The sequence below is a fragment of the Dipodomys spectabilis genome, unplaced genomic scaffold (genome assembly GCF_019054845.1).
Source record: "Dipodomys spectabilis isolate Male_0828 unplaced genomic scaffold, ASM1905484v1 ptg000796l, whole genome shotgun sequence".
In the NCBI taxonomy this organism is placed as follows: Eukaryota; Metazoa; Chordata; class Mammalia; order Rodentia; family Heteromyidae; genus Dipodomys; species Dipodomys spectabilis.
In genome coordinates this window covers 68,002-85,154 of record NW_024871473.1, presented here as the reverse complement: position 1 = coordinate 85,154, position 17,153 = coordinate 68,002, and the positions used below count along the sequence as shown (strand labels likewise).

Genomic DNA, 17,153 nt, shown 5'->3' with positions numbered 1-17,153 from the left:
CGGGCCGCCCGCCGCCCCGCGCTCACAGCGGCCGCAGCCGGCGCCCAGCGGGCCCGCGCGCCGCCGGCGCGATGCTCTTCTCGCTGCGGGAGCTGGTGCAGTGGCTGGGCTTCGCCACCTTCGAGATCTTCGTGCACCTGCTGGCCCTGCTGGTGTTCTCCGTGCTGCTGGCGCTGCGGGTGGACGGCCTGGCCCCGGGCCTCTCCTGGTGGAACGTGTTCGTGCCCTTCTTCGCCGCGGACGGCCTCAGCACCTACTTCACCACCATCGTGTCCGTGCGCCTCTTCCAGGACGGCGAGAAGCGGTTGGCTGTGCTGCGCCTCTTCTGGGTCCTCACAGTGCTGAGCCTCAAGTTCGTCTTCGAGATGCTGCTGTGCCAGAAGCTGGTGGAGCAGACTCGAGAGCTCTGGTTCGGCCTGATCACCTCTCCGGTCTTTATTCTCCTGCAGCTGCTCATGATCCGCGCTTGCCGCGTCAACTAGCTTCTCTCTGGGGCCCGGGAAGAGCTGGACCTTCACCCGCGGCCTTGCTTGGGCCACATCGGAGGAGAGGGCAGTGACTGACTGCCCCGCTGAGCGAGCACTTTTCTCTCCCTGCCAGTCACTTCTGAGGAACGCGAGCAGCCTTGATCCATGCGATTTGTTTCCTGTTGTTCATGCTTTGAATAGCTAATCCTGAACCGATGAGATCCTGAGAGGGGTCCTAGCAGAAATAGCTCTGAACTCTTGACTTTGGAATTCTCACACTGGCAGACTGTCCCAACGAGCTCTGAGCATTTTCTATAGGTCTTAGAGAAGTACTCCTTTACAAAGGCAATAAATCTGGACTCAGGGATTTTGTCTTGCCAGCACCACTGACCTAAAAGCTCACAGCTCCATCTATGCAGGCCAGACTTTGGTTCTTAGATGGTTGAGGTCTGAAAATAAGAAGCAGTTTGCATCTTCTCCACTGTGCCATCGGAGAATGGCTCTTTCTTCATCCCAGCCCAGAAAGAGACGGAAGGAAGCCGAATCGATTACAATAAGGACCCTATCTGGGTATCTGCCACCCGAGAAAAGAACTCTGGTATCAGGCATTGCTTGGCTTCCTATCTCAGTAAACTACAGCTTCCCAAGCTTCTGCCACCACCTTATAGGCAAATTTAGGCTTCCCTAAGAGATTAAAGACAGAAAGGGGTGCACTGATGCACATGAGCACGGAGACCTACGCATGGGAGCTTGTGGACAGCCCAGGTTTGTTGGCCAATTTGGTGCTTGAGGCCAATTTGGTGCCAAATGAGAGCATTTGCTGAGGTGAAAATGAAAATAAAATAAGAATGTTTTCCTGAAATGATCAATCATGTCTGTGCTTCTCAAGGTTTGAATGAGATGAATGCTGACACACTCTGTGCTGTGTGGAGTGACTGGATTCAGAATTGGGGTTGTAGGTGGACCTGCCACAGTACTTAGCCTCAAATTCACCTTCGAGATGCTGTTGTGCCAGAAGCTGGTGGACCAGATTCAAGAGCTCTGTTCGGCCTAATCATGTGCCTAGAGCATAAAGGGTAGTGTTTCTTGCTTTAGGAGGTAGTAATTTGCTTTACTTTCTCATCCCCAGGTAGGGGACAAAGATCTAGGCCAGAGTTGAGGATCTGATGGTTTTCATGACTTTTTTTTTTTTTTTTTTTGGTCGGTTGGGGGCTTGAACTCTGGGCCTGGGCACTCTCCCTGAGGTTTTCAGCTCAAGACGGGTGCTCTACTGCTTGAGCCACAGTGCTACTTCTGGTTTTCTGGTGGTTAATTGGAGATAAGAATCTCATGGAGCCCAGTGCTGGTGGCTCAAGCCTGTAGTCCTAGCTACTCAGGAGGCTGAGATCTGAGGATTGCCGTTCAAAGCCAGCCCGAGCAAGAAAGTCCATGAGACTCTTATCTCCAACAAACTACTCAGAAAACTGGAAGTGGTGCTGTGGCTCAAGTGGAGCACTAGCCTTGAGTTGAAGAGCTGAGGGACAGCGCCCAGGTCCAGAGTTCAAGCCCTATGACTGAGGGAAAAAAAAAAAAAAAGTCTCATGTACTTTCCTGCCCTGGCTGGCTTTGGACCATGATCCTCAGATTTCAGCTTCCTGATTAGCTAGGTATGAGCCACTGGCACCTGGCTCGTGACTTCTTTCAAGTGTGCCTGAGCTTCCTTTGGGCCCCTGTATAGGGATGGCAGACAATGGCCTGAGGCCTGTCTTGTTTCTGTAATTTAAAGTTGTTTTTAGGCCAAGAAGCTTTGTACTGGTATGTTGTCTGTTGGGTCTCTACTTATGGCAGTACTGGAGATTGATCCTAGGATCTCCCTTTCACTCTACCACTTGAACTATGCCCCCACACCCCCATTTTTTTTTTGGTCAGTTGTAGGGCTTGAACTCAGGGCCTGGGCACTGTCCTGAGCTTTTGAGCTCAAGGCTAGTGCTCTACCACTTTGAGCCACAGGTCACTTCTGTTTTTTTTTCTGGTGGTTAATTGGAGATAAGAGTCTCACAGGCCATCCTGCCCAGGCTAGCATTTACCTGAGCTCTTCACATTTCAGCCTCCTGAGTCGTTCCGATTACAGGCGTGTGCTTCCTGTACCCGGCATCTTTTTTTGTTCGCTTGTTGAGACAGTGTGATTATGAAGCCCAGGCTGGTCTTAAATTTTTGGTCCTCATACCTCAACCTCCCAAGTGCTGGAATTACACAACCACATCCAAAACTTGAGGCCTGTTTGGGTATGACCCATGGACTAAGGACGGTTTTGACAGTTTCTTTTTTGATGTTGGTACTGGGGTTTGAATTGAATGTTTCATGCTTTCCAGGCAGGTGCTTTACTGCTGAGCCATGGCTCCAGCCACTTTTTATTTATTTATTTTTATTTATTTTGGGTCCAGTCGTGGGGCCTGAACTCTGGGCTTGGGCGCTATCCCTCAGCTCTTCAGCTCAAGGATACCGCTCTACCACTTGAGCCACAGCGCCACTTCCGGCTTTTTTCTTTTTGCTTATGTGGTGCTGGGGAATCGAACCCAGGGCCTCATGCATGCAAGGCAAGCGCTCTACTACTGAGCCACCTTCCTAGCCCCACTTTTTATTTTTATTTTGTTTTTGGCTGGAACCAGGGTTTGAACTCAGAGCCTCTTGCTCACTGAGCTTTCTTGCTCAGCAGGTACTCTACCAATTGAGTTATGCCTCCAGTCCAGATTTTTGCCGGTAATTTTGGAGAGGAAGTCTTGAAGACTTTTCTGCCTGAGTTGGCTTTGAATTGTGCTACTTTGATCTCAGCCTCCTGAGTAACTAGGATTACAAGCATAAGGCACTGGCATCCAGCTTATACATTTGTCTCTGAGATAGGGTCTCATTTCCTGCCTGGGCCACTTGAATGTGGCCTTTATTTACTTATTTATTTCCCATCTTAGAGCTTTAACTCAGGGCTGGGTGCTGTCCCTGAGCTTTTTTTATTTTTATTTACTTTTTTGTTGAAGATGCACTCTCCTGCTTGAGGCACAGCTCACTGCTGACGTTGTGGTGGTTAATTGGATATTAAACGTCTTATGGATTTTCCTACCCAGGCTGGCTTCAAATGTGATCCTGAGATCTGGGATTACAGAGGCTTGAGATGCCAGTGCCTGGCTCAGCTGTCTGTTACAAACAACAACAACAACAACAAAAAGCAAAGGTTAGCTGGCCCTGTGTCTCACGCCTGTCATCTCAGCTACCCTCAGTATCTGGAGTAGGTGAAGACCGGGAGGATCAAGGCTCAAAGCCAGCCTAGGCAAAATGTCACTGAGATCCTATCTCAATAAACTGGACATGATGGTACTGGCTTGTATCCTTGCTACAAAAGAAGCCTTGGGAAGATTGTAATCTGAGGCTGGCCGTGGATGAAAAAAAATATGACTTTACCTGAAAAAAATTGAAGCAAAAAGTGCTTGGAGGTGTGACAGAGCACCTGGCCTGCCAAGCTGGGGGCCTTGAGCTCAAACTACCAAAACAAAAACAAAAGATGAATGGCACTGGTGGCTTAAGCCTGTAATCCTAGCTTTTCAGGAGGCTGAGACCTGGAGAACTGAGGTTTGTGCCTTGCCTGGGCAGAACAATCTAACCATCAAGCGCCAAGTGAGTACTTTGCCTTGAGTTTAAAACCTTCTACTGGCACATTTGCACACCCACTCACAAAGGTGAATCTGTGACACAACAGGAGTGGCATGTAGAGTGCATTGTTCCTCCTCAGCACTCAGCTCTTTGGGCTGGGTCTTTATTGTAGTTGCAGGAAAGACTGTCTTGAGGATGTAGGTAATTAGCAGAGCACTCCTATTCACTGGGTGCCACTCCCACACTTCACTTACTACAACCCAAAGTTTATCTCTACTTTGCCAAGTGCCCTGGGGGAATAATATTTTCTATGTTGAGCTTGGTGGTGTAATCCTAGCTACTCAGGAGGTTGAGATATTAGGATTGAGGTTCAGAGCCAGCCCAGGCATCAAAGTCCTGTCTCCAGTTAACCACTACACACACACAAAAAAGCCAGAGGTGGAGGTGTGCTCAAGCCCCAGGATTGTTACACACACACAAAACTGTCCCCATTGTAGCCGGGCGCTGGTGGCTCACACCTGTAATCCTGACTACTCAGGATGCTGAGATCTGAGGATCACGGTTCAAAGCCAGCCCAGGCAGGAAAGACTGTGAGACTCCTATCTCCAATAAACCACCAGAAAACCAGAAGTGGCGCTGTAGCTCAAGTGGTAGAGTGCTCGTCTTGAGCTGAAGAGCTGAGGGACAGTGCCCAGGCCCCGAGTTCAAGCCCCACAACCGACCAAAAAAAAAAAAAAAAACCCACAAAAACAAAAAAACACTGTCCTGTCCCAGTTGAAAACCACTAGGCTAAAACCTTTAGTGTCTGGCTGGTTGCGAGCAGGTGTGTTGACCTCTGCTCTAGCACAGCAGCCTGACCAGTGGAGTTAACTTTGTCCCCTTTGTCTGGGATGGGGTTCAGTCAACTCAACTTTTGCGATCACTTTCTTAGGTGGCTGGCTCCTCCCCCCCTCCCCCCCCCCCAGGGTTTGATTGCAGTAGCTGACCCTCAACCACTTGAGCCACACCTGCATCCTGGCTTTTTGCTGGTTATTTTGGAGATAGACTTTTCTGCTTCAGCTGACCTCAAACCATTGACCCTCGGGACTAGGATTACAGGTGTGAGCCACCAGTCCTAGGTCAAACTGAACCTTGAAGTGGTTTTCCTTGTGATTTTTAAAAATTTTGTTTTTCATGTGTTTGATTTTATCTTGTCAGTTTGGAATTGGGCAATCGGGGTGTTGAACTGCTAAGCATATACTGGATGTGGTGGGACATACCTGTAAAATCTCAGCACTCCAGAGCTGGGAATGTGGCTCAGTGGTAGAGTGCTGGCCTAGCATGGATGAGGCCCTGGGTTCAATTCCTCAGTACCACACAAATAGAAAATGCTGGAAGTGACACTGTGGCTTAAGTGGTAAAGTGCTAGCCTTGAGCAAAAGAAGCTCAGGGACAGTGCCCAGGCCCAAGACCCAGGACTGGGGAAAAAAAAAAAAAAAGACATCTTGGCTTTCTGAGATCCTGTCGGCCGGGAGGCCATCCCGCACGTCGGGGGTGGCACGGGGCCGGCCGGAGGCGGGAAGCCAGGCCTAAGCCTGCCTTCCGGGGCCTCCACAGACGGGCCCTGCCCAGGTGAGGCTGACCCTCGGCATGCACACCTGGAGGGTCGGAGCGGGCGCCCCACCTGCCCTGTGGCCCGTGGCCCGGAGGTGAGAAGCAGGTGTAGCGGCAGGTGTAGGTCCCGGGCCCAGCAAGGTCAATACAGGCGCCGGGCCTCAGGGTCAGCCCCGGGGCTTCCCCAGCCCGGTTCCGGGCGCCCCAGACCCAGCGCGCAGAGGCGGAAGTGAAGTTCACGGGAGAGCGGCGCCAAGGCAGGGGTGTTCCCGGGACACGCCCCCTCACCGCGAGGCCTGGCCAATGACGCGACCACGGGGCGGGGCCCGGCCGAGCGTCCTCCAATCAGCCGCGTCGACGGCCAACTCCGGGTCGTAGGCGGAGCTCTCGCCCAATGGGCGGCAGCCGAGGGGGGCGTGGCGCGGCGCGGCGTCGAGAGAGGCCGGGTGCCTCGGGTCCGGCCGCCCGCGCAGTTCCGTCGGCGGCGGAGTCCGCAGCATGGCCAGCCTGGGGCGGCCGGGCCCCGCGCCGCGCGCCGCCATGCCCGCCTGGAAGCGCGAGATCCTGGAGCGGAGGCGGGCCAAGCTGGCCGCCCTGGGCGCGGGCCCCGGGCCCGGCGCGGCGTCGGCGGGGTCGGCCGAGCGGCTGGTGCTGGCGGACAGCCTGGGCCCGCTGCGCGAGAACCCGTTCATGCGGCTGGAGTCGGAGCGGCGGCGCGGGGCGCGGCCGGCGCCGCCGCTGCTGGAGCTGTACCGCCGCGTGCCGGGCGTGCGCGCCATCCGCGCCGACGGCATCCTCATCATCGAGGCGGCGCCCGGCTTCGCGCCCGCCGCGCCGCCCGCCGCCGGCCTCCGCGCGGCCGAGGTGGTGGTGTACGAGGCGCCGCCGCCCGGGCGCGTCAGCCGCCTGCTGGAGAAGTTCGACCCGCCCGCCGCGCCGTGCCGCCGCGGGAGCCCGGAGCGCGCCCGCCCCGCGCCGCCGCCGCTCCCGCTGCCCGCGCCGCCGCCCGCCGGCCCGCGCGCGCCCCTCCGCCGGCCCGCGCGCGCGGCTCCGCCCGGGCCCCCCGGCGCTCCCGCGCCGCCCGCCGCCCCGCGACCCCCCAGCTCCGAGCCGGGGCGCCCCGGCGGCGGAGGGGACGCCGGGGACCGGCGCCGGGACTTCCTGCAGAAGACCGGCGCCAACTCCTTCACCGTCCACCCCCGGGGCCTGCCCCGCGGCCCGGACCGCCCGCCTCTGCGCGCGCCCGCGGGCCCCGAGCCCCACGCCGGCCCTGCCAACCCCGCGCCCGGCGAGTGGAAGCCAAAGGCAGTGTCGGGGGAGCCCGGCCTCCCTCCGCCCCCCAGCCCCGGGACCCCGAGTGCCACTCCAGTCGCGTCCCCCGCCGTCCCGGCGCCCAGCCCCGTCAGTGCCAGTCCCAGCCAGCGCCGGGGGGTCTCCGCCGCCACCAGCGCCAACGACGCCTTCGAGATCAGGCCGGCCCCCAAGCCGGACTTGGAGACCATCCCTCCAGGGGACCTCCAGGCCCGGGCCCTGGCCAGCCTCCGCGCGAACTCCCGGAACTCCTTCCTGTTCATCCCCAAGCGCAAGGCCTCCGGGCACCCTCCCTCCGGGGGCAGGCAGTCCGCCGAGCTGCCAAAGGGAGAGGTGGGCCGGGCCTCTCAGCGCCAGAAGCTCGGAGGCCAGCTGGCGTCCGGAGGGGATGGGGCGCCAGACCCTGAGAGGGGCCTCTCGGTGGTCCTGGGGCCATGGCCGGCTCCCACCCTCACAGATCGGGCTGCCGAAAGTCAGAGGCCATCCTCCCCTCCCCTCTTCCTACCGGCCACCGCTGAAACGCAGCCCTCTGAGGGCTTGGCCAAGGACAGCCGGGAACCTGGGCGGCCAGGACTGCCGGTCACATTCATTGATGAGGTGGACTCCGAAGAGGAAGCATCCCCTCAAGAAGCCAAACTGCCCTGCTCAGGGGTTGGTGTAACTCTCCAGCACCACCTGCACCCCACCAGGCCTGGGCACCCATTGGAACTCCAGCACCGAGGCAACAACACGTTCACAGTGGTGCCCAAGAGGAAGCCAGGGGCCTGTCAAGAACCACGATTCAGCCAGGCCAATGGGGAGTCCCAGCCAAGGGAGGCTGAGGAGGAGGAGGCTGCTGGCCCCTTGGGATCCCATGCTGCTCTGGAGAGCACCCTAAAGAAGCGCTACCCTACAGTGCACGAGATTGAGGTGATCGGTGGCTACCTGGCCTTGCAGAAGTCCTGCCTCACCAAGGCTGGTTCCTCAAGGAAGAAGGTCAGCGGGGAGATGGCAGTGGGGGGCGGGGGGCAGCTACAGACACCATGTTTTCTTCTATGCCTGGGACACCTGGGCTAGTAGGGAGGCTTCCTGGAGAAGAACTAGACCAGGAGCTGTGGAGCCCTGATGGACCAGGGCACAGCTGGAGGGGAGGGCTAGCCAAGCAGGTAAAAGCCTCCTAAAGGAGGGGGCCTTAGAAAGCAGTGATATCCATGCCACTGGGTCCTTACCTGGAGACCAGCCAAAGGAGCACAACCTGTGAGCTCCTGAAGGCACAGGCCTGGAGCTTGTTGGCCCCTGGATTTGTGCAAGCATGGGCTGCTCAGGAGGACAGTCAGGCAGAGAGACCCAAGCACAGCCTTCTGGAGGCTTGCACCTGGCTGGCCAGGTGCACCTTACTGCCAGGTCGGCTCTAGTCAGTAGCTTGGAACCCTCTGGGTACAAGGAAAGAGTTTTTCAGATTCTTCCTGGTTATTCCAGGGTTTCAGTTTGTCCCCTGGGGCAAATTCCAAGGCCAGCCCTGCGTGACTCCCTGTCAGCTGGTACAAGGCAGGTGCGCCTTTCTCTGGTACTGAGGTGGCGGCTGGGGGTCCATTCCAGAGTCCAGCAGGTGTCGGCTCCCCTTGTTACTTTTCCCGTTTCCTTGGGCAACAGAGTGGTGATTGTGCCTTGGAGCTCCCTGTAACGAGCAGTGTCATCTTCTTTGTTTTGTGTGTGTCTCTTTCCTTCTCTCCCCCTCTTCCCCCCTCTTTCTCTGGACCTCCCTCTCTTCTTCCCTCCCGTCCTCTGCTCCCCCATACTAAGTTCTCATACTGCTAAGCAAATTAAACAAGCATAGTCCATGGAGATTCCTCTCCTTCCTGCCCCATCTCCTCTTCTAGGTTCAGGTCAGCAGCCCTCCTGCTGACCCCATCTGCCACTTCAGCCATTGCTGTGATTTCACTACGGCCGGGGGGGGGGGGGGGCACCTCCTGTTGGTCATGGCTCCCTCTGCCACCATGCTCTCTACTCCGAGTCCTACCCTCTTGTCCTCTCCTTCCCCTGCCTTTTGAGTTTGATCTTGACTGCTCTGAGGTGACCCCTTTCTATGCTTGTCCTAGAAGTGATGTCACGGTAATGTCTCTGGTGTAGGTGAGTTAGGATAGCGTCCTTCATGAAGCTGAGGTGAGGGAGGCTTGTGGGTCAGGAGCTGAGTTAAATTTCCTGGTTCTAGAGTCCTTATCCTCAGGTCTCTTTCACCATGAGCCTGGCTTCTTCCTAGCTGTTTCTACCCTCCAAGGCTGCTGCTGAGAGCCTGGCCGGTCCCTCTTGGGCTGGGTGGAGTCAGGGGGATCTGGAGCTGAAGGGGTCACGGGAGGCAGCTGGGAGACGGCAGCAAGCGCTGGCCATCAACCTTTTCCTGGCTGTGGCTCTATGCCAGCTTGAGCAAGTTGGGGGGCCAGATGGGCAGAGCCTGTTATGGCCAGGTGGTCTAGGCAGGACCCTCCTTGTAGCAGCACTGTGTACGTGTTGTGACGTCCTTTCTGCCCGTGTACCAGCTGCCTTGCCTGGCAAGAGCCACCGCCTGAGGGGTGGGACAGAGTGAGAGGCTGCTTGGGCTTTTCAGAACTGCAGGACTGCACGCACTTCACCCTTCTCCTGACATCCCTCCTTCCTGCAGCCCTGGAACCGGGCACTCCATCAGGGAGAAGGGACCCAAGGTGCTCCAAGTGGTTTTTCCTGTAGCCCTCACCTTGGTACCAAAGCTGTGCTTGAACCCGTGTTGGTCTTCCTCCTGAGGGGTAGGGGAGTGGAATACAGAGCCAGGGGACCTAGAGGTAGACTGCTTGCTTGATCCCCAGCCTGGTGACCCCTGGCCGTGGTGAGAGAGTTGGTGGCTTTCCCGAGGTGCAGGTGAGGAGCATCTCTTCTGCGGGCGTCTGGCAGCGGGTGGGGTGGGACAGTCTGATCTGACAGCATCTCAGATGGTGTCATGCCCTCATCCAAACTTAGGGCCCACATTAACTGTCTGGACGGTGAGGGTGTCCTCAGCGCTGGCCAGGGCCCCAGAAACATGCCCATTTAGGTTATCTGTCCCTCCTGCTGCATGTCCCAGCCCTGCCCCACCCCACCCCAGTTTCCTGGCAGATGTGGTGTCCTTTAACCCCTTCTCACACTGGCCTCCTCTCCTCCCTCAGGACTCAGCACTGGCAGCCTCCCTTCTTTATGGAGAAGCACCTGTCCTGGCTCCTACCTGTCTGTCTGCTCCGTTCTCTCTCTACTTCCTGGTCTGTGCCCCACCCAAGCACGTCAGTGTCCTCCAGTTCAGTCATAATGCCCAGGCCTCCGCTCTCCCCTCCAGTGTCACCTCCACCCTGACTTGTGTGCTTGGCTGTGGCTGTGTGATGCCCGTCTGCTCTTGCAGTGACCTCCCTCCCACCCGTCTGGACCCTCACAGGTGGTTGACACTCTCCCTGCCTCCCTTCCCCATAGGAGAGTCTCCTCTCCTTTTCTTTTTCCTCTCCCCCTCCTTCCCCCAGCTCTTCAGGGAGGGTGTCCCTTGTGTATTGTTCTTTTCTGGAGCCTGCGCCAGGCAGCTTCTCTTCTGGCACAGGGGCTGCCTTGGGTCTCCTGATGGCTGTGGACTTCCAGCTGTGCAACCCTGGTCTAGTGTGCTCCTACTGGGTCCCTGGGGGATGGGCAGCAGCCAGTGTGGATAGGAGAGTGGGGGCAGGGCCAGGCTGGACATACTCCTCTAGCCAGGCAGGTTGAGCCCAGTTTCTCAGCCCTGAATCTAGGGTGGATACCCACCAGTAACCCAAGCTGGGTGTGCATGGGCAGGGCTAGTTAGGGAGAACAAAAGGGCCCTGTGGGACCGGAGGCTTCGCCCTCACCTGCTGTGTGGGGTGGGTTGGGCCAGGTCCCTCAGCCACTGGCAACGGACATTTCCATGCTAGACCTGGGCCACTCTCCCCATCTATTCTGTCGGCCCAGTCTGCAGAGTGTGCCCCAGCTCTGGCCGCCTGAGTCACGAGGTGTCCTGTGACCTGCCGGCCTGTACTCTTAAGTGGGAGGGAGACCTGTGAGATTCGCACGGCACTGACCCAGCCAGGAGACAAAGCAGGCTGGAGGCCTGGACCCTGGCTGGGGCAGGAGGCCTGTGAGCACCCCCACGCTCCCAGCCTGGCCAGGCTGTGCCAGCCTCAGTGCCCACGTGTGCCCAGCCTCCCTGCTTGGAGTTGGTCATGCGGACTAATGAGGGCATGCTAATCCGGCCAGGCCCTGGCAGCTGGTCTTGGTGCGTTCCCAGCTATGGGGGATGGGCCTGGAGGGCATCATGGACCCCGGGGCCACCCGGGAATCCTGTTCACTTTGGGGTGGAACCCAGCTTGACAGTCCTATGTGCCTTGGGCTGTGCCTGGGGTATCTGTCTGGGAGGGCCAAGGACACCATGCCCAAGCTGGCTGGCAGTGGGTGGGGAGCCTGTGGCTTCAGGTGGCTGCCCCTTACTGTGTCTCACAGGACCACAGTTGGAGCGTTGGCAGGGCCTGCAGTGAGGGCAGGCTACAGGAGGCACGCTTGCATATGACAGGAGCGGATATTTTGCAACTTTATTTGTCTGACCTGCCTGCTCATCTCCCAGGCCACTCATCTGTGAAGACGTCTAGGGTGTTTGGGGTAGTGAGGGGAAGGGAGAGTGGCCAAGTAGCTGTAGCTCTGTGTGTGAGCACTGAGGCAGGGAAGCTAGCTCAGGCTCAGCGTCCCTTTCCCCACATTCTGGCCCTTGATGGAGAGAGCAAGAGACAGGAGAGTGTGTGTTCATTCCTGGGTGCTGGCTCACTGTAGAGGCTTTTGCTCCTGCTGGGCCCTTGTGGGTATCCTGCGACCATACCATGCTCTCCATGCTGCCTCAGGGCAAGCCCAGCCTTCCTGCCCGGTCCCCACCTGTCCTAAAGGCCGAGGCTGCCCTGGAACTGTCTGGGGCTGCTCCTGGTACTCTGGGCTGTCTGGGGCTGCTCCTGCCTCTGGCTCCTTCCAGGGGAGAAGGGGGAACTTGAGCTGGCTTGCTGGTGTCCTGTGCCCAAGAGTTTAATATTTCGACAGCAGCCCCAGCAGGACTGCTTCCATCTGCTGTAGGCTAGTGGCTGCTCATATTCATTACTGACCTGCCAGGCCCAGAATGGGCTGGGTAGAGCAGGCCTGGGAGAGCCACTCAGTTGTGGGAGTGAGTCTTCGCCTGGCAAGGCCTGGCCACAGGATTCCTTGCCCCAGCACTAGTGGCTGACTGGGAGATCCCGAGAATGCTTACAGCCCTCTGCTCCTGCCTGCCTTGCTACCCTTTGGAGCCAGCAGCCCAGGATACTAGAACAGGGGAGAATTTGTTTGAACATAAAATTCTAGAGCTTCACCGGGTGCCAGTGGCTCATGCCTGTCATCCTAGCTACTCAAGAGGCTGAGATCTGAGGATCGTGGTTCAAAGCCAGCCTGGGCAGGAAAGTCTGAGAGACTCCAATAAACCACCAGAAGACTGGAAGGGTGCTGTAGCTCAAGTGGTAGAACACTAGCCTTGAACAAAAGAGGCCAGGGACAGTGCCCAGGCCCTGAGTTCAAGCCCCATGACTGACCCCTCCAAAAGACAAAACGAAACAAAACAAAAAAAAACTAGTAAAGCTTGTGGGGCAGGCAGCAGGCTAGGCATTGGGATCAGTGTTCTTCAGGCTTTGTGGAACTTCTCATCCAGTCTGTTAAATGAGCTATGGCTCCTGGTGCTGCCTTTCTACTGCCTGGTCTTTTGTTTGTTTTGTTTTTTTGAGTCCAGTTGTGGGGCCTGAACTCTGGGCCTGGGCGCTGTCCCTCAGCTCTTTAGCTCAAGGCTAGCGCTCTACCACTTGAGCCACAGCGCTGCTTCGAGCTTTTTTCTTTTTGCTTATGTGGTGCTGAGGAATCGAACCCAGGGCCTCATGCATGCAAGGCAAGCACTCTACCACTTGAGACACAGCACTACTTCCAGCTTTTTGTTTTTTGCTTATGTGGTGCTAAGGAATTGAACCCAGGGCCTCAGGCATGCAAGGCAAGCACTCTACCACTGAGCCACCTTCCCAGGCAGGAAGTGTGGTGCCAGGAAGCCAAGGAACATGGCTTTAGGACCTGCCACTGATGAGGGTGGGGGCTGGGTAGGTTGTGCAGCTCCAGGTTGGAGGACTTCTTCCTCTGCTCTGAGTCTCTGTGGTGACAGTGCTGTTCAGCTCGTGCCTAGCTGTGTGGTGGGGCCCTGATGACAACTCTTGCTCTCAGATGAAAATCTCCTTCAATGACAAGAGCCTGCAGACAACATTTGAGTACCCTTCCGAGAGCTCCCTGGTACAGGAGGAAGAGGCAGAGGAGGAGGAGGAAGTGGAGGAGGAAGAAGATGAAGAGGAACCTGGCTCAGAGGAGAAGCCCTTTTCTCTCTTCCTACCCCGAGCCACATTTGTGAGCAGTGTGGGGCCTGAGAACCCCCGGCTCCCAGATGGCAGCTCAGGTGAATGCCCATCTGCTCATATGGACAGCCTGGGGGGGGGGGTGGAGATGGGGCTGCATGTTCATGTGCCCATGCCTGGTCTGCTTGGCCCACAGGCCTGTCCTGCTACACTCCAAAGCACTCCATGGCCTTCAGCAGATGGCAGGAGCAGACAGTGGTGCAGGTTCCCAGTGAGATGGAGCCTCCATTGAAAGAAGTCATGGTGAGCCAGGGCGGGTGGGGGGACCCCCTCAGCTCTGAGGGCTGTGGGGAAGGGGAAGTAGTACCTGGGCAGGCCCCACTGCTTACATCTCTCCTTTTTCTCAGCTCACACCTGCCAGTCAGAACGACCTCTCGGACTTCCGCAGTGAGCCAGCCCTCTATTTCTGACGCCAGGACTGCCAAGTCATAGCTGAGGGGGTGGCTGGGAGCCGAGGAGTCCTGTGCCCCTCCCCCCCACCCCCGTTCTTACCTTCATCCTGGCTGTGCTCCACATTTCTTCCTACCTGTGCTTACTCCTGCCGTTGGCTAGGTCTGTCTGACCCATTCAGGATCTCCAAGGAAAAGTGGGGAGGGCTGAAGTCCATCCAGTGGCCTGTCTGTGACTAGGTGAGGGCCTGAGCAGACTTGCCCCAGACCAAGGTTGCCTCCCAGCCTCCTGTCGTCACAGGTGTTTCTGGGGCAAGGTGCTGTCTGCAGGACTCTAATCCCACCCCGATGGATTTAGTCTACCCTTTGTGATAAATGGCAGGTTTGTTTCTTGCCTCTGATGTTGGATCCAATAAACCGCATTGGATAAGGCTGCTGCTCCCTCCCATGTGTGGCCCACAGTGGGGACACTGGGGGTCAGCCTGGGGGCCCTCTACCAGGGGATGTGAGGTGGCCCATTTGATGTCCTTGCACCTTGAGGTCCTGCTGGTCCAGGCTCTCTCCCACCTTCCCAAGCTGTCACTGGGAGATGGGAGTTAGGCCTGCTGAATGCAGTGCATCAGGTCTGGAACTTGGTGACCTACAGAGGTAAATCCCAGATGGATGAGTGTTGCTGTTATCAAGTCTTTTTTTTTTTTTTTGTCATGGGGCTTGAACTCTGGGCCTGGGCGCTGTCCCTCAGCTCTTCAGCTCAAGGCGAGCGCTCTACCACTTGAGCTACAGCGCCACTTCCGGTTTTCTGGTGGTTTATTGGAGATAGGAGTCTCACGGTCTCTCCTGCCCTGGCTGGCTTTGAACCGCGATCCTCAGATCTCAGCCTCCTGAGTAGCTAGGATTACAGGTGTGAGCCACCAGCGCCCGGCATGTTGTGATTTTTTTTTTTTGTCGGTCGTGGGTGTTATCAAGTCTTAAGTGGCATTACTGAGAGACCAGGAGCCTGAAGGGGACCAAGAGCAGGGCAGAATGTACTGCATGGGCAAGGCTGGACAGAGCGTTGTAATTCTTTCTCACTAGGCACAGAAGAGCCTGCTGACCTGTAAGTCTTAGTGAAAGGATCAGGCAGTAGACAGGGCTATCCACTTGGGAATAATGATGGGTGTATGGGCCTGGGCAGCTACAGTACAGAGCTAGGGTCATCTACAGCACTAGGCAAAACCTTCCCAGGCACTGAACACAGGTATCCTCTCCTGGAGAATTCAAGAAGAAACTGCATGACCAGGATCAGGAAAGAGCGGTTTTGGTGTGGTTCTCTAGGACAGGATGGGCTGTTCTCTGGTTCTGCCAAGCAGCACCTGGGCAATAACTTGTGTGTGGTTGAGGGCATGCAACTCTGCATCAACAGTGGTTCATCAGACTGGATAACGTGGTACAGAGGAACGGGTATGGGATACAAAGCCCCTTCCAGCCATTGAGAGGGCCCAAGTCCAGGGCAGACATCTCTCCAACCACCCCAAGTATTGGCACCAGGGTGTGTCACAGCCCCCTTCAAGCAGGTGGGCTGTATGCTGGAATTGGGGGAGACCAACAGCCTTGCTAGGACAGATGAGGTTGGGGATAGCCTGTGTTAAGTGGAAATCCTCGCTCTGTTCTGACAGGGACTAAGCACAAGGAAAATCATTGCAGGTCCTGTCTCCCTTCTCAAGGAGCCATGGCAGCTGGACAGAGCCTAGCTACGGCTCTGCTGGTGTCTGGTGCCCACACTCCAGAGAAGTCAAGAGATTACCACAGCTGGGAAGGTGGCTCAGTGGTAGAGTGCTTGCCTTGCGTGCATGAGGCCCTGGGTTTGAGTCCTCAGCACACATAAGCAAAAAGAAAAAAGCCGGAAGTGGCGCTGTGGCTCAAGTGGTAGAGTGCTAGCCTTGAGCTGAAGAGCTGAGGGACAGCGCCCAGGCCCAGAGTTCAGCCCCCCCCCCCCCAAAAAAATTACCACAGAAATGTGCAAAAAAAAAACGTTTATTGACAACTGACCACGGGGTGGGCCCTGAGGTTTGGGTCCTGGGTTAAGGAGGCACTCTCCCCACCTGCCTGGCCTCAGTGCCTATTGGCTAAGAGGGGACAAAGAGGGACTCCCACACCAACAAGTCTGGAGCCAGGATGTGCCTGACCCAGGGCCTCTTCCAAGGTCCCTGGGGGAGATGACATGGAAAACTCGGTCCTCGTGGCTCTTGTGAGTCCAGAGGTCGTAAACACCCCCCCCCCACCTTGTCACTCAAGGCAGCTGCCCCTCCCAGCACCTAAGACGGGAGAAGGTATCTGCCACAAAGCACAATGTTTTAAGACAGATGGGGGGGGGCATATCTGGGACACAGCAGAGACTGGCCCAGTCTGCTCGGGCTTGTCAGCTGTCCTTGCCTCCACTGCTCTTCTGATCAGAGGCTGTGGCCTTGGTCAGATTCCCAGCTTCTCTCTTGAGGACACTGAGCAGCGTCTGAGAACTCTCCAAGATCTGGGGTCACAAGCGAGAGGGGTGCCACTGTCCCTCTCACTGGAAGCAACACCTCCACCTACCCGGAGCCCTGGGTTTCTCATACAGCCCGCCCCCGCCCCGCACCCCCTCCCCGCATCTGTCCCACACCGGGCTGGGCGGGCCTGGCAGAATAAACCGCAACAGAGGAGCGCCGGGGACACACCGGGCCCCGCGGAGACCGGCCCGCCGGTAGCGTGGCGGTTTTGGCTCGGGCCTGAGCGCTTCCCAGTCCTGGGAGCCTCACCTTGAGGTAGGCGGCCTCGGTCTCCTCGATGGTCCGATCAAACTCGTTGCGGGAGGCGATCTTGCGCGCCAGGTTCTCGTTGACGCGGGCCAGCTTCTCCGTCAGCTGCCTCACCTCGTTCTGCAACCGCTGCTTCTCGTCCTCCTCCTGCTGGATCTGCCGGCACAGCTCATCTCGCTTCTGACACAGCTCCTCGATGCCTAAGGCGGGCGGGGAGACGGGGCTGTGGGCCGGGGCCACGCAGCGGGCCCGGCCCGGCCCGGTGCCCGGGCTCCGCTAGGGGGAGGCCCCGGCGCCGGGCTCGCGCAGGCGCAGGCGCGGGCGCATCCGCGCGGCCGCGGGGCCGGGCCGGGCCCCGCCCCGCGCCCCGGGGCCCGGGGCACCAGCCCCTCCGCTCCCCGCGGCTCACACTTGACCAGCTCGTTGTTGTAATTCTGCAGCGCTGCGCCCTGCTGGGTCATGGCCGACGCCGCGCTCTCCGCTCCAACCGCCGCCCGCGCAGCCACACTGACGCATGCGCAGGGCCTCGAGCCGCGCGCACCCCCCCCCGCGCGTGGCGTCATC

At 57.7% G+C, this 17,153-nt stretch overlaps 3 protein-coding genes across 3 annotated transcripts; 2 read left to right on the top strand and 1 right to left on the bottom strand.

The window, feature by feature from the left end:
- Positions 1–29: 29 nt before the first annotated feature.
- On the top strand, positions 30–1,336 carry Tmem203 (transmembrane protein 203). The gene has a single exon (XM_042673293.1). The coding sequence runs from the start codon at positions 72–74 to the stop codon at positions 480–482; it is 411 nt and encodes a 136-aa protein (XP_042529227.1). The 5' UTR covers positions 30–71; the 3' UTR covers positions 483–1,336.
- Positions 1,337–6,179: 4,843 nt separating this feature from the next.
- Positions 6,180–14,248, top strand: Tprn (taperin). The gene is made up of 4 exons (XM_042673289.1): positions 6,180–7,967; positions 13,245–13,470; positions 13,566–13,672; positions 13,777–14,248. Exons 1-4 carry the CDS (start codon positions 6,180–6,182, stop codon positions 13,837–13,839), a joined length of 2,184 nt encoding a protein of 727 aa, XP_042529223.1. The 3' UTR covers positions 13,840–14,248.
- Positions 14,249–15,820: 1,572 nt separating this feature from the next.
- Positions 15,821–17,113, bottom strand: Ssna1 (SS nuclear autoantigen 1). The gene is made up of 3 exons (XM_042673305.1): positions 16,999–17,113; positions 16,590–16,789; positions 15,821–16,324 (listed from the first exon to the last, which is right to left on the bottom strand). The coding sequence occupies exons 1-3, from the start codon at positions 17,048–17,050 to the stop codon at positions 16,217–16,219; spliced, it is 360 nt and encodes a 119-aa protein (XP_042529239.1). The 5' UTR covers positions 17,051–17,113; the 3' UTR covers positions 15,821–16,216.
- Positions 17,114–17,153: the final 40 nt, after the last annotated feature.